Source organism: Glossina fuscipes, unplaced genomic scaffold (assembly GCF_014805625.2).
Source record: "Glossina fuscipes isolate IAEA_lab_2018 unplaced genomic scaffold, Yale_Gfus_2 2, whole genome shotgun sequence".
Classification (NCBI taxonomy): domain Eukaryota; kingdom Metazoa; phylum Arthropoda; class Insecta; order Diptera; family Glossinidae; genus Glossina; species Glossina fuscipes.
In genome coordinates, this window is record NW_023998416.1 from 2,413,669 (window position 1) to 2,428,754 (window position 15,086).

General features: G+C 34.0%; 1 protein-coding gene across 1 annotated transcript in view; it reads right to left on the reverse strand.

Annotated features, from left to right (window-relative positions):
* Positions 1-1,032: 1,032 nt before the first annotated feature.
* LOC119633206 overlaps positions 1,033-15,086 on the reverse strand; it is a 41,815-nt gene continuing 27,761 nt past the window's right edge. The window contains exons 3-5 of the mRNA XM_038026616.1: positions 12,612-12,641; positions 2,431-2,841; positions 1,033-2,352 (exon numbers count right to left, since the gene is read on the reverse strand). Coding sequence (XP_037882544.1) covers positions 1,294-2,352; positions 2,431-2,769 — 1,398 coding nt within the window. The 5' untranslated portion in view covers positions 2,770-2,841; positions 12,612-12,641 and the 3' untranslated portion in view covers positions 1,033-1,293. The remainder of the gene's footprint in view (positions 2,353-2,430; positions 2,842-12,611; positions 12,642-15,086) is intronic.

Genomic DNA, 15,086 nt, shown 5'->3' on the forward strand with positions numbered 1-15,086 from the left:
TGTTATATGTTTATTTTTTACATGACGTATAAAAAATTGTTTATATAATAGTTTATAATTTTTTCTGTGGTAAAGACTGGGGCAGCATTTCCCAAATTAGATTAAAGTTGCTCTAAGAGGAGTGCATTATGATATGCTCAATGCCATAGAAGTCTGTAACCTAGATCGATCTCGGCGATAATTATATAATTTTATACATAACGAATATGATCCGCAGTCCTCGTCCCGTACGCGGAAGACAGATGCTTGTAGACATAGTGTGTTCAATTGTTCAAAACTGTTTATTACTATAGGTTCAGTCTTGAAAATAATTTTGTAGTTAACAAAAAAAAAAAAAATTACATTTGTTCCGTGGCAAAGTTTTCATAACCATTACACTTTTGCTTACTGATGCGCACATTTTTGAACGCTTACCGTGAATTGGCCAAAATTGCATAGCAATCTGAAAATTTATTTCAACAATTTGTGTCCATATGTTCTATCGCAAAGCAATACTGAAATATTTTGATAAAATGAGCTATGTCTGAGAAATCTTAATTACCTATTTATGGAGATAAAAAAAAAAAAAAAACAAACCATTCAATCACTTCCAGGAAATTTTGATCGCAAATTATAGCGTAATGGGTTTTAGTTTTGGTAATGGGGCTAACACGTTTGTCAAACTTAGGCTTGGAAAATACACTAAGGTTATATCTACATTTATAGTCTCTGACATCTCTGGGAAGATAGATGGACAAAGAGACAGCTCTGCTGTCTCTCTTATGAATCTTATATTAACGCAAAATAAAATGTATAAGTAAAATAAAACAAATAAAAAAAAAAAACAAAATTTCTGTTTATAAAATTTTTTATCATATTTTGTTTTATTAAAAAAATTTTACAAAAAAAAAAAAAGAAAAATAAATTATAAAATATATTTAAAAAAGGTCTTTTTAAATATATTAAAAAATTTAAATAATTTTTTTGATACATTGAAGACGTTTACTTTTTTTTATCACAATTACGAATGAAAAATTTCTTTAATTGCTAGAAAGTTTTACGACCACTTACACTACCATTGCCTGTACCAGTCGTACCACTGCTGCCGTTATGCAAAGCTGCCTGGGGTACCAATACACGTGGTAATGTGAGTGATCGCTTTGGAGCTGCGTGCTTAGCTAGGGGCAAAATGGCAACGGCCAGTGAAACCTCAGAGGTGTGCTTGATGGGCATCTTTGACGTGTCAATTACTTTTACTGGAGTTGAATTCAAGCTCTGAGCTGAGTCCTGTACTTGCGTTTCTTTCGGCAATTGTCACGCATACGATTGGGCTGTTTGTGGTATTATATTGGCCGCATACATTGGGCTTGATAAATGCACCGCAGCTGATGTTTGGTGGTCAACTTTTTCCACCAAATTCTTGAGACGACCTCGCAGTTCTTCAAGACTTTTTGACTTAGCTTTGTTGATGCGTTTATATTTGACATCTTTAGGTTTTGTAACTGAACGATGATTGGACATGACACGATTATAATTGGTTACCTGGTTAGATTTAGGCAAGTTATTTCCATTCATATCATCGTCATCTATACTAGAAGCTCTTGCTGAGTCCTCCATTGAACGGGCTTTCACATTATGCAACTGCGGTAACTTCATATGACCATTTTTTATAGCGCATACTGTAGGTTTATCTTCTCTTTTATCTCCCTCTTTGGTAGTAATTTGAGCACCGCTGCCTACTGTTGCTGCAGAATTAACTGTTGTGGATGTTGGTGTATTAACTTCGGCATTATCTATTTGTCCTTCCGTTGAACTAGAACTCAAAGCTTTCTCAGAACGTTGTTTGAATTTATCACGTTTCTCGGCTACATCAGATGTGGGCTCAGGATCCTCTTCTACGGAATAAACAGTCTCTAAAATTTCCGGTCTACGCAGGAAACAATTATTACGTCTAGTTACACCATACTTTGTTAAATTGGTTTCAATGGCATCCGATATAGAACGTACAATGGTGATACCGTCACTTGTCATATTATTACCAATATTACCGCTACTTCTTCGCCGGTTGCCGGTTAAAGTCACATTTGAGTCTGAGTCTATGTCCTCTAAAACCACAGCGGAATCGGAATCATTAAGCGAATCCAATTCGGTGGCGTAACTGGCTTCAATTGTCTCGAGACCATGATCGACTAAACGAGTCGATAGAGTATCAATAATTTTTTGTTGTCTCTGTATAGTCATCTCGCGATGATTTAAGAGACTGGCTATCTGTTTTTGTTTGCGTTTCAAACGTGACTCTAAAAGTAATAATTGACAAGTTAAAGCATTCAATTGATCGTTTTTTTCCTTCTGATAGCGATAGTGCTGTTGGACCTGTACGCGCAACAAGCAAAAAAAAAAAAAAAAAATTTTTTTTTATTTGTTAGTTTGCATTATTTAAAAGAAATTTACCTGTAGAGCATAAGTTTTGCGCCATTTCATAATATGCTCCGCTTGGCAACGCACTTTCGATCTTAATTCTTCAATCATGGCACGGGCGGTATGTAAATCCTTTGGATCCTGATTCATCATGTGCAAACGTACGTTATTCGTATGCGTTGATGCGGGAGTAGGTGGCGGCCATTGAAATTCCAAAGGCGGCTGTGCCATATCCGTAGGCAAGGATCCCCGCGGAATTCCAAAGGCCTTGGATTTCGGTGTAGCTGGACCGGCCGATGATGAAGTTTGTTTTTGCACACTACATGCCATAGTTATTGATTTGGCAAACTGTGAAGCTCGAGCAGTATACATTTATAAAACGTGCATATCATACATACGATATTGAAAAGCAATTGTAAAGTAGGCTGCTATGTTACGTTTTAACTGAAAATTATGGGGGGGGGAAAAAAAAATAGAAGACAAATGATACAATTATCTAAAATATATGATATATATATCTTTTCTGTTCTTATTCATTAATTGGAAGCACCAAATCTGTCCTATCCATATATTCATATATTAATCCTCCTATCACAGCGCTTAATAGCTTGGAATTCCAACTAATTTGCACTTTTACTGAATTTATTTCGAAATTTACGAAATATATTAAATTTGAATATAACCTCATCAGTATTAAAATTAAAATACAATTCTCTGGTTGTAAACGCTATATATTATTATTTTTTATTTCATTTTTATTATACATTTGGCTATGCATTCGCAATAACGGGCATGTGCCGGGAGATTTCAATTTCATATTACTATAACGATGTACGTAAATACCATTTGTAATGTGTGCAAATATTATTTGTTGTAATTTAAATTTAATAGTTATAGCGCTGCCTTTACATCTACTAAAGAGTACGTGGAAAAAGGAAGTTCTACGTTGCGTTTGTAGCATTTGCGGTGAAGGTATACGTTGTAATACCTGTATATTAGCTCTTTAGACACGTAAAGTGAAAACGTATCATATGAAAAAATCGTGTTGTAATAATCGCATATTTTGTATCGTGTTTTACAAGTATTGTGGATAAGTTTACAGATCTCGTTATCGAATAATCGTGGGATCGCATTTGGGGTAGATGGTATTCAATCGAGTTGGGCTTGGGCGGCGTGCGTATAACATAATAAGGCTATCGAGTAACATGAGCCCAATTTTCGTTAACGAAGGCTAATTAACGCGAACCATCAACCGAAAATGCAAATTTGACAACAAGTTTGTTTGATAATGAGAACCGTAGACCGACCCTGTGTTATGCGTACGATATGTAGTCAACAACGGCAGCTTCAATATACTAGTCGACTCTGAATCAATATCTGAATCGACGTAAGCAAGTCTGTCATGCTATTTTTATGTTTAAAACAATTTCTATGTTTTAACGACTTTATCTGCTTTGATTGAGACGAGGCGGAAAAACGGATAACAAATCGTTTGTATAGAGCGAACATAGTGAAAAATCGGCGTGGAATAGAGTCATGAACTCGCTAACATTCTTCCAAAAAGGGTCGGAGTTCGCTTACTGGCTATAAAATTTGAACTGGCTTTTATATTAGTGAATCCGTGTGTGAACTGTAAATATCAAGAGAGATATAGCGAAATTATTTCAAATCAATAATAGCATTAAAAATATACAATCAGGGTTTTTCACATTTCATTATCAAGTAGTTCCGTCGATTCATTGTTTACGTGGGTGTAAACGTAAATCTACACTTTAGAAACCAATATCTTAATTAATTGCTCCGGTTTCATGTTAAATGTTCTTTAGATTTTATCTTATATCGAGACAATTACATATCAATTTCAAGTAAGTTGAGCCCAGTTTGCTGTCCTCCAGAAGTGGTCTTCGATTATCGTGAGGCGATGCATTGCGAAATCTTTTCACATGTTGTTGTTCTCCATAACATGAGCAGACAACTTCTGAATTTTACATCATCATACTTTCTGCCTTGTGACAAATTTTTGACATCTCGAAAGTTGGTCGTCAGATAGGATTTAACTTTGTTTGACCTGGATATGTCTATTCGCGAAACCCAAAAAGGACATTATGACTTTCTGTTGACACGATTGAAGAGATAAAGGAAGTATCGTTTTGATGTCTCTAACTACATATCAAGCGCTCAGTGAAGATGTCCTCTATGCGTGTAACATGGCGATAGTCAGGAGACAGTACGAAAAGACACAGATAACCAATGGTCATAGCTTAGAAGGAGTACACTTTACCTTTACAGGCTAAACAGTCACTATAGGGATGGGATGATTAGTGTTCTTACACTATTTGGCCACAATATTTTCATTACATTATGCTTTACTCGAACAATTCATTGTTTATGTTGCGTTCTAATAAATGTATTGCGGGGCATACTTGTGAACAATAAAAGTACGGCGACGGGAGGGAAGGCTAGTTGTTATATAGTGACGGAAAAAAATTAAAGCAAATGCTTGCTCAGTGCTGGAAGATTCGTTTTAAGCTCTGCGTAATTTCCATCTTTCGCTTTCATTCGTTCTTTCTCACCATACCACCGCAGTATGGCGGTATATTCATTTTGTTGATTCGGTTTCTTCATCCAGAACGGAGCTGCAGAGATATTTCAAAGTATACATGGTCTATACATTATTAAAGTGCGCATAGAATCTACGTTTGTTCGTCGTTGTAAACGTACGAAATAAGCGTTCTTCCGACCGAGAATATTAAAATATCGATTTCGAATTTCTCAAAACTTTGGAAATTCATGCACCCCAAAAGGCAACCCCACAGTACAATAACTCTGCGTTCAAAGCATAATAATGCGAGCTTTTGATCATTAAATAAAAAATTCCGTTTCCCGTCATTCCATTTTTGCCTTAATGATAATGGGTGCAAGAGGGTTCGAGCAGAAACGAATAAAATTTTTTTATTTGTTTCTTTTATTTTCAAAAGGGAGAATTTGTCCGTATTTTTCGCCAACAACAAAAACAATTAAATTATTCAGTATCACCACCAGCCCTTCGAGCTTACACTAAGTGAAAAAGTACGGTTTCCAGCGAATTTTGGATAGTCCTCATGTCTAACACATGTACATCAACCCAAAATATCTGAGCACATGATGATTTTCATCAATTCTTTTAACGTTAACTTGAGAAAATAATTGCCTTTTGAATGTTTTTTTTTCAAGCTTGCAAATCTTTATGAAATCCTGTTGTTTGCAACAAAATTTTAAATTGTTGATATTATTCGTTATTATTATTATGAGCGCGTTTGTAGTTTCCTCCCACCTTTTTTCAAATCTTATTTGCAGGGATGTATACTACAAGCTGAATGTGAATAAACAAAAGCACATAGTGTGCTAAGGGCTTTAAATGTCGAGAACATTTCAATGAAAATTCGAACAAAAAAGAATTGTCAGACAGACTGTCAAATAGAGTAGCGGATGAGATAGTAGACTTTCATTTATTTCAAATCAATAGGCGCTTAGTAGACAGATAAGTAGACATATAATTAAGCAGATAAGATTAAATATATGGGTAGACAGATGAATGGATCGATGGATAGATACGCAGATCAATAACCAGGCAGAAAAGTAGACAGATAGATAGGTGGACAAGTAGATAGATCAGTAGGTAAGTAAATAATTAAGGAGATGAGTAAACAGGTACATATGAAGAGACATAAGTAAATAGATAAAGCAAAAATACCGAAACAAACGGATAATCAGATACCAGATAAACAAGCAGAGATCAGAGATAAGCAATAATAAAAATATCAGGTAGACATAGAAAGAGACAAGCCGACGCATACGTGAGCGGATAAATACTCGGATAAGCAGACCTATGAGATGGTCGAACAGGGAAAAAGCAAATAGATAACACGCAAAACCCGAACAAATTAGCAGAACAAGGAGTTGATAGCAAAGCTTTTGGCAAACCGATAAACACACAGCAGAACAGATTGATTGACAAAGAACATGCAATTTATACTGAGAGCAGAGAAACACATAAACGGGCAGTTGCACCTGTGGTGAAACTATGAAATGTGCATGAAACTGAACGAGAGTCATGCATGAGCGAATAAGCATAACCGACGAATAAAAGGGTAGGTAAAGGACCGTCTAGGCAAGTAAGGCTATAGTTTAAGCGCTTTGCGGAAATAAGTATGCCATCGTCCTATAGTGCGGCTATAGAAAACATATAAAAACTTTTTTTATGTTATTATTGCAAAGTATTGTTGTTTTTGTTTTTTGTTAAATACCCGCAAGGCTTATAGCGAGTGTTGATGAAAACAAGTAATTATAAAAAAAAAATTTTTTCATTCTCTTGTTAAATATTAAAATCCTTTAAAAAACATGTACTTGTGAAATAAGAACATATCTAAACACACAGGAAAAATCACATTCAGCTGTGTCGGAATTTTTTACACCCATCAACTTCATTTACATTTGCAACGAATGTAAATAAACAAGATGGCTGTGCTATAACGTGTATAATGCAAATAGGAAGCGAATTTTTTACTTGTACAAATAGTTTTAATTACTGTGTTCTTCCTGAAATCTATTAAATTTTATTTTAATTACGTCCCCATGATTCACATAAAGTGTATAATTTTATCATCCTAATAGTATTGCAATTTTTATTCACAGGTCACTGAACGATGAACCGTTTACTCACTTTGTAAAAACGTTTCCTGCGCCCAGAAGAAAGCTTCGGAGACCTCACAAAGTATATAAATTCTTGACTAGCATTATATTCTAAATCGATGTAAGCATCTGCGCCTGTCCGTTTGTGAGTGTTTATTCAAAACATTCTCTGGACTGTCAAAAAGAAACTACCTGTTTCATATATTTCGGGGCAGTGTAAATTGGTCCAAATCGATAGAAGGACCCGCCTACAGTACCACGTAACTCCTGAGAACACCTTTTGCTTGCTTTTTAGATGGAATAAAAAATTGGTTTTTCGCAGATAAAAACAAAAACTGGAATATATATTTTATGAGCGATGGTATAGTGCCTGTGCAAAAATAGAAAAAATCGACCATGCCTACCCAATGTTATATTGTATTAAAATTTGATTTTTTTTTTTTCAAAATCCTTTAAAGTATATAAATTCCCAACCAGTTTCAAGTTCGGGAAGCACCCAAGCATGTCTGTCTGTTCGCCAGACCGTCACATTTTCATTTTTACTCTGAGAATTGAAAAAATCAACGGTCTCCCCATAATATCACAGAGTATTCAAATTTAGCTTTTCCGTTTTTTAGAATAGCGGTGGTGGATAGGTAAGGTGGATAAAAGGTTCGATGATCGATACAATTTTCCTACTTGTTTGGTTACCTTATTGTACATCAACAACTTTATGAATTGAACTTTTTCGGAAAGAACAAACATTCTTTCCTGCCGTAAAAGTTAAGAGATAAGTCTTTAAAATCCCGAAACGGTAATAATCCTGTTGAGAGCATAGCAAAGGTATAAATTAAAAGTACGTACAGTCAGGAAATTTCCCCGAAATATTTGTTACATCTTGATTCAGAAGCGTCACTCACACGCCTACTGAAGCTATGAGCCGATCACGTCTTATTCCTTATAGCTCACGCATTATTAATGAATAAGTTTGTGAATTTTTTGCTTTGTGAGAAGTTTTATAGACTTTAACAAAGAAATACTGAAGGACAGATGAATTGGAAATTTTTTCAAAAGTTTTTTCATTTATTTTAAAAAAATTGATTTTTAAAAAATACAAAAACAGGAACAGTTTACATTTCAGAAATTTTTTTCAAACCTTTGTGAACCTTTGAGGTTCGCATGAATGTTGCACAGAAATATTTCGATTATTTTATGTGGCTTTTCAGAAATGTTTGTTTTACTTTACTTTGACAATTACCATCAAAGAAAAAATTTTTTTAAATTTACAATTAGATATGATGACGAAATTAATCCTTTTCATTTTTGTAACAGACTTATGCAGTTCGAAAGAAATTACTTGTATTTGACAGAAAAAACAAATCGTTACTCGAAAATTTGTCCGAAAACGCCGGAACACGTTTAATAATTTTTTTCTGAGCCATGAACTGTAAACAGAAGAGTGAAGTCTACGCAATGTGTGTTGTAAAGACAAAGCTGCCGCCCTCAAATTTGGCAGAAACCATGCTGATATCAGACTTGCACTGAGAACACAACTCCTATATGGGTTTGTGGTCATCGTTTATATACTACAACAGATGATATGCGGTAAAAATCTCTACAGTTTTCACAAAAATGTAAACAATCAGTCGCGCTCGTTCAATGTTATAGAGTATGGAAATTTAGTGTTTTCGTTGTCTGCCCAGTCTTTATTAGGATAAAGGTGATGGATATAAAAGATTAGGATAACGGTGATGGATATAAAAGATTTGGATACAGCCGATTATAATTTTATGACTTGTTAAGTTTTTGGAACTTTTTTTTGTTTTACGGCTGTCTGCGAGTCTGTCATGTGATTCGATTAAGGTTAAAAGAAGCAAATGTTTTTTGAAGCTGAAGCATTTTAGTGGCACGACCCATTGATGGCCATCTGAGTTGGACAAGTCCATTCTTCATTAAGTCCATCCTTCCTACAAGAAAGTACACTTGCTGCACAACGGACTGTTTGTTGCGTCGATGTGAAAGCGCATTCAAACGCAATACAGAATTTTTGAATTATGTTATACTTTTGCCGAAAACTTTCAATTGATTATTAGTTGGTGATGTTACTAGACAGTGTTGCTTTGGAAAGTTTAAGTACTAGACGAAAAATATTAATTTAAAACTTCAAATAACTATTTCGTAGCCACACATAAAAGGGCGATGCAAAAATGTCGAACAATCCTCATACACACACCATGTAAAACAATCGTTTACATATTTTGAATACCACGGATTTGATTTAAGTTATGGACACGAATATCATTTTCTTACTTGCTTCTTAAGTCGGTTTATTGCTTTTTAAGATACTTCTAAGCATATAACATAAATTCTTTTGGGTTCCTATGGCTTAGAGCCATTAAAGGTTTCAAGTTTCTGTAACATACCAATGAACTTATGAATTCTCACAAGTTTCTCATAAGTTGTATTTATGTTACGTTTATATAAAGAACTCTTCATCAAAACTTTTTACAAGACTTCAAATTCACATACAATGTTCACAATAGTTTGTCTTTTTGTTTTTCTATTTTCATGTTAGATTTACTCGGTTCCACCTCATGTTTGTAATTTTACTCTTTTGCATAAAATATTTATGCGCGTATTTGCGCTTGTTTGCACGAAAGTATGTGCACATGTTATTAAAATTTAATACTGTATTTATGTAGGCGTTTCAATGCCTATATATATATTATATATGCTCGCCTTTGTAGAAGGTGTCACATGGAGACAACAATAAAATGTATTTGAAATAGAAGATGAACGAAAGACAAAAAGAAAAAAACGGACAATACCTAAATACAAAGCAATACGTTCTTGCTCACAAATATATGTACGAATAACGGAAGCTACAGAGGATGTCAGAATCACACAGTACGTGGTGTTGTTAAAAAAAAGCGCATTAAATTTAAAAAAGTACTCAAGAAGAAACCTATTATCGCAGTACTACCTATTCCTAGTTTTCCCTTTAAAAATGAAACAAATAAGAAAATAATATTCGGTCATAACCGAATCTTTTATACCCATTAGCGTTATTCTAAAAAAGACACATAATGTAAACAAAATGTTTTCATGCTCTATAATGCGAAGCGAGCGCGATTGATTCTTTCTATTTTTAGAGTCAAAATTGTTGTCGCCTATGCCTGAGGGGTTGTGGGCTTTAAATAGTCTTTAAAAGTCTCTTCCAAATTCTTTTGCAAATTCGTAGACGATATCTTCATTTTCGCTAACGGGCATATGTTTACCACAGATGCTACACACTTGGGCCGACGGACAAATGGATAGACGAAGGGACTTCCAAATTTCAAACTGGCCAAAAATTTGCATACTTTATGGCATTTTTGAAGCGTGTTGTGCGCATTCAAGGCATTGAAAAAAAAATGAAGTTCTTTTGCTCTATAATATTGGGCAGGTGTTGTCATATTTTTCTACTTTTGTGCAGGCACTATAGCATCGCCCACAGAATATACGCCCCAGTTTTTTCTATATTTATTGATATATACCTTATGAGTAATGAACAAAAAACCAATTTTTTATTTGTTTGCGTGGTGCTGTGCGCATGTCTTTCGCCCCATTTGGCCCATTTTCAATGCAAGAACTACCAATTTGAAGTCGAAGGGTTTATTTCTGCGACCTGGAGGAGAATGTTTACATCAGACGTTACATAGGTGTGCAGACGGCCGGATGGACAGGCGGACATGCTTAAATCGATTTAAAATTTGATGCTGATCAAAATATATATACCTTATGGGATCTCTGAGGTTTCTCTTTGAGCGTCGCAAACGTTTTGATAAAGTGAATATATCGCCCATCCTTCGGTTATGTGTTTGGTATAAAAGGAAACATTCCTTTTTTCAGTTATTTAATACTTGAAGAGTTTCCTACATTTATCGCTGCTCAGTTGCTGTTGCAATCTCATGTTAATCAATGAATAATCGTTTCGATAGGTATTGTCTAGGTTAACCTTCGATGAGATATCTCTGAATATTTTCGCTTGAATTTTTCCATTGCTTTTTTGATGAAAACAAAAATTTCATATCAAAAAGACTTTGCTTTTTGACGAAAGTTTCATTTTAAAATTATTTATTTGTACATATGTGACTATAAAGGCTATGTATATTAAATATTTTACTATGGCTTATAGTGCCGATACATTTGCCATTGTAAAATGAAATTCTCATACGGACAAGTTTTTTATATGAAAGGGAAATGACGCAATGAAAAATTTCAAGTTAATCTTAACAATTGCATGAAATTTATTCTTCGAAAATTATAGTAACATCGTATCGAGCTCTTCTGCATAGGTGATCCATTTTATTATACATATCACAATGAGAGGTATATTCATTTTGGCAAAAGGTTTGCAATGCCGAGAAGGAGGCGCCACAAAATGTATATATTCTTGATCGGCATCAAATCCTAAATCGATTTAAGCATGTTTGTCTGTCCATCTCTGCAATGTCTCATGTATACATTTCCCAGGCCGCGAAAATGAAGCTATCGGCTTCCAAATTGGCAAAAACAATGGAAGTTCTTTCACGCAGATTTGTATTGAAAAAGGGCTAAATCGGACTCGCTCGCCGTACCAAGTAAACTGAGAATACCTCTATTTTTCAAAGGGAATGAAAAATTGGTGTTTTGCTCATTACTCATAATTGCAAATAATAAATGTGCAAAATGTATAAAAATTTGAACGCATGAAAAAACGATGATTAAATAGAAAATATTAGAGAATGTTGCTGTTTTTTTCCGAGTCTGTTCTGGAATACTTTCACCTTCATAATGTGTTATACAGTCGAAAGTTGAACAACAATGTTTACTCATTATCGAACCCAATCGAACGGGCTTTAATAATCTTCTGATCCTTCTCTAATCTGTAGAAAGCAAAACAAAAATAACAATTCGCGACATATTTTTTTTACAAAAGAAATGATGTGAACTTGATGGTACTTTAAGCTGTTTCCCACAAAAAGGATTTAGTTTATTAAAAAAAACTCTAAAGTGGTTTACTTTTTAAATATGCAATGATGTGCAAAATCTTTAACAAAAATCTTAATAACGTTTACTAAGCATTATGTGCACGAATGAAAAACTAATCTAAATTTAAACAATAATCTTAAAAAGTAATAGTCCACTAATTTTTAATCTGTGATAGTAAAATTTGACAATTAAACTTTCTATTAAGCAAATTTACTATAGAGTTGTTTGTATACGCTTCACAGTAACTTGGAACTTTTCTAAATACATATTATAAACGTTAACATTTGTTTTTAAATTTTGCACAAACTTTAACTTTTATATTATATTTATTAAAAAAAAAATTTTTAAACAAAAGGATGAAACAAACTAAATGAATAACTAGTTCATACGCATAGTTGAGTGTTAAGTTAATATTTGTTTTATACTTCATGAGGTTCGCTCCTCCAGAATGAAATACGGAAAGAGACTTATAAAACAAATAAGAGCAGAACAGTTTCATTTCAACATGCAGCAATAAATTATTCTTAAAAAAAATATATATATGTACTTACATTTTTACTCCTATAGCAATCATTCATAATCTGGAAATAAGAAGAAAAAAACAAATCATTAATGAACTTTCTATACAAGCGCAAAGCGCAGTCAATTAACGCAAAATTAAGAATTAAGAACATATTAGTCGGGCAAGGCCGACTGTTAGGTATCCCACACCACTTCGCGTAATATAGTTATTCACTCGTTTTGGTGCTAACACAACAAAGGTAACATTATTGTCATGTAAAGGCATACTTTTAATGAAAGCCTACATATTGGAGGAATCCTTATAAGCGGCCTACGTAGGCCCACGTGGTCCAAATTCCTTAAGATTCCTTAAGACTTCGAAATTAATTTACTATTATGAGCTAACTTTCGCCATAAAGTACTAAAATTATACTTTTTTACTATATAAAGTTTAAGTTTGTGTACGATCGGCTTTAAGAGAGGAGATTCAGAAAATTGACTTAGCCGAACCAATGCTCGGGGGGGGAGAGGCATAGGTGGGTCTTAGTATGCCTGGTACCGTAAATGATGATCTGATCGATTGTGAAAATCTGATCGGAGTGGAGATCTGATCGAACCAAAAAGTATTCTGAATCGTTCTAAGCCTGTTTGTCAGTCAATGTTCACGCTAAAGATCGCATATTTTTGACATATTTTTGTGAAATTTAGCACATTCAAATGTTTTGACTAAAAGACGAAAGCTATTGAAAATGATTTGGTTCGGCCCATTTTTTTGGGCACTCTCCATACAAAACCTGATTTTGAAAAGTTGTTGTATAGAACAAAATTGAAATTTTCAAAGCGCCTAAGTAATAGCAATAGTAATAGTATCTTATAAGCCCCCTCTCATAAAACGAAAACTAAAGTTCATATGACAACCAGGTCTTATTTTCATCACAGAATGCTAGCCTATATAAAAATTTCCAACAAAATTTTCTTTCTTCGGGCGAGTTTTTTAAATATTATTTCTTGAACTTGTTTATTATACTTTTGGAAGATATTTAAGTTCAAACACGTTTTAAGCGAAATGAAACCAGTCTTCAAACATTTGATCCAAAGTATATAAAACATAATATGAAACTACTCTCTTGCTATACGATCATAATTATCATATTTAGTTAGCGGAAATAAGGTTGAAAACAAATAAACTTCAAGGCTTCAAATTTACTCAAATATCTGCATTTAGTTAACTTCTTTTATACGATTTTATTGCCATTTTTTATTTTAAGTGAACATAGAAATCAATATAGCATGTTTCTGATGAATCAGTATAGAGTTAGACTTACGATGATTTCCTAAACACTTTTCTAAGGTTACTAATTGAACAGGCAATACCCAGGCAAAATGGATTTACATATGAAAGAAACTTCGTGGATCTGAATGAAGATAATAAATTTGAAAAAATGGACACTTGTCAATTATTTGAAGGCGAATGCACTACACCCAACTACATAGTTTCTGCAAATAAATGTTCGCATGTGTTCGATAAGCCATGTTTGTAAAAAAATTAATTATAATGTTGACGTTAGCACTCGCATGTCATAGTGCATAATTATGGCCTACACAGCACATGATTGTTTTCAATAACAACAAGGACAACATTTTATTCAGATAAGTTTAGTGGGTTGCCGGGTGATTATACCAACATAAACATACGTTACGCTGACCACGAAATAATAAATGGTTCTATGCTGTTGGCGTGACGATTGCAAACATCATTTCCATTGGATTGACAAAGAACAAGCGGATAACAAAGACACACAAATCGGATAACACAACAAAGCTGTCGATACGAAAACCTTTTTTAAATTAGGCCAGGCTTCTTCGACAAGCTTGTCTTTAGTTGTTCTAATTAAATCTAATGAAAAGTAATAATGATGAAAGAGAAAAGACTTATACTTCCCAAAGTACACTTCTTGATGTTCAGTATCAAATTCTGAATAAATAGCAGACTGTCTTGTTTGCCATTCTGCGTGACGTCTGTGCTAAATATTCCCCTGCCCGCGATAGTGAAGGATCGCCTTGAAATTTGTCATTGAAACAATAAAAATTCTTGCACGAAAACTGGTATTGAAAATAGTCGAAATAAGTCCAATGACGTGCCCACAGGGCTACATAAACTGAGAACACCTCCGTTTTTCAAATGGAATAATGGCTTTCTCTCCCACTACTCATAAACAGCAGCTAAACGTACTAGAATTTGTACGTATATTCTCAGGGTAATGCTGTAGTACCTGTACAAAAATTTTAACTTTATAACTCATATAAACTAGAACTACGTGGACCAGATCGGACGAAGGACACACTGACAAAAACCGAAAATACCTTCCTGTACAAAATAAAAAAAGTCGGCCACGCCCATCCAATATGTATAGTGTACAAAAACTCCATTCATTTTTTAAACCTCTATAACGCTCAGAAAAGCAAGCTTAGAAAACTCCATAAAATATAAATATCCTTCCCTTTGGCAACAATGAAGATATCGA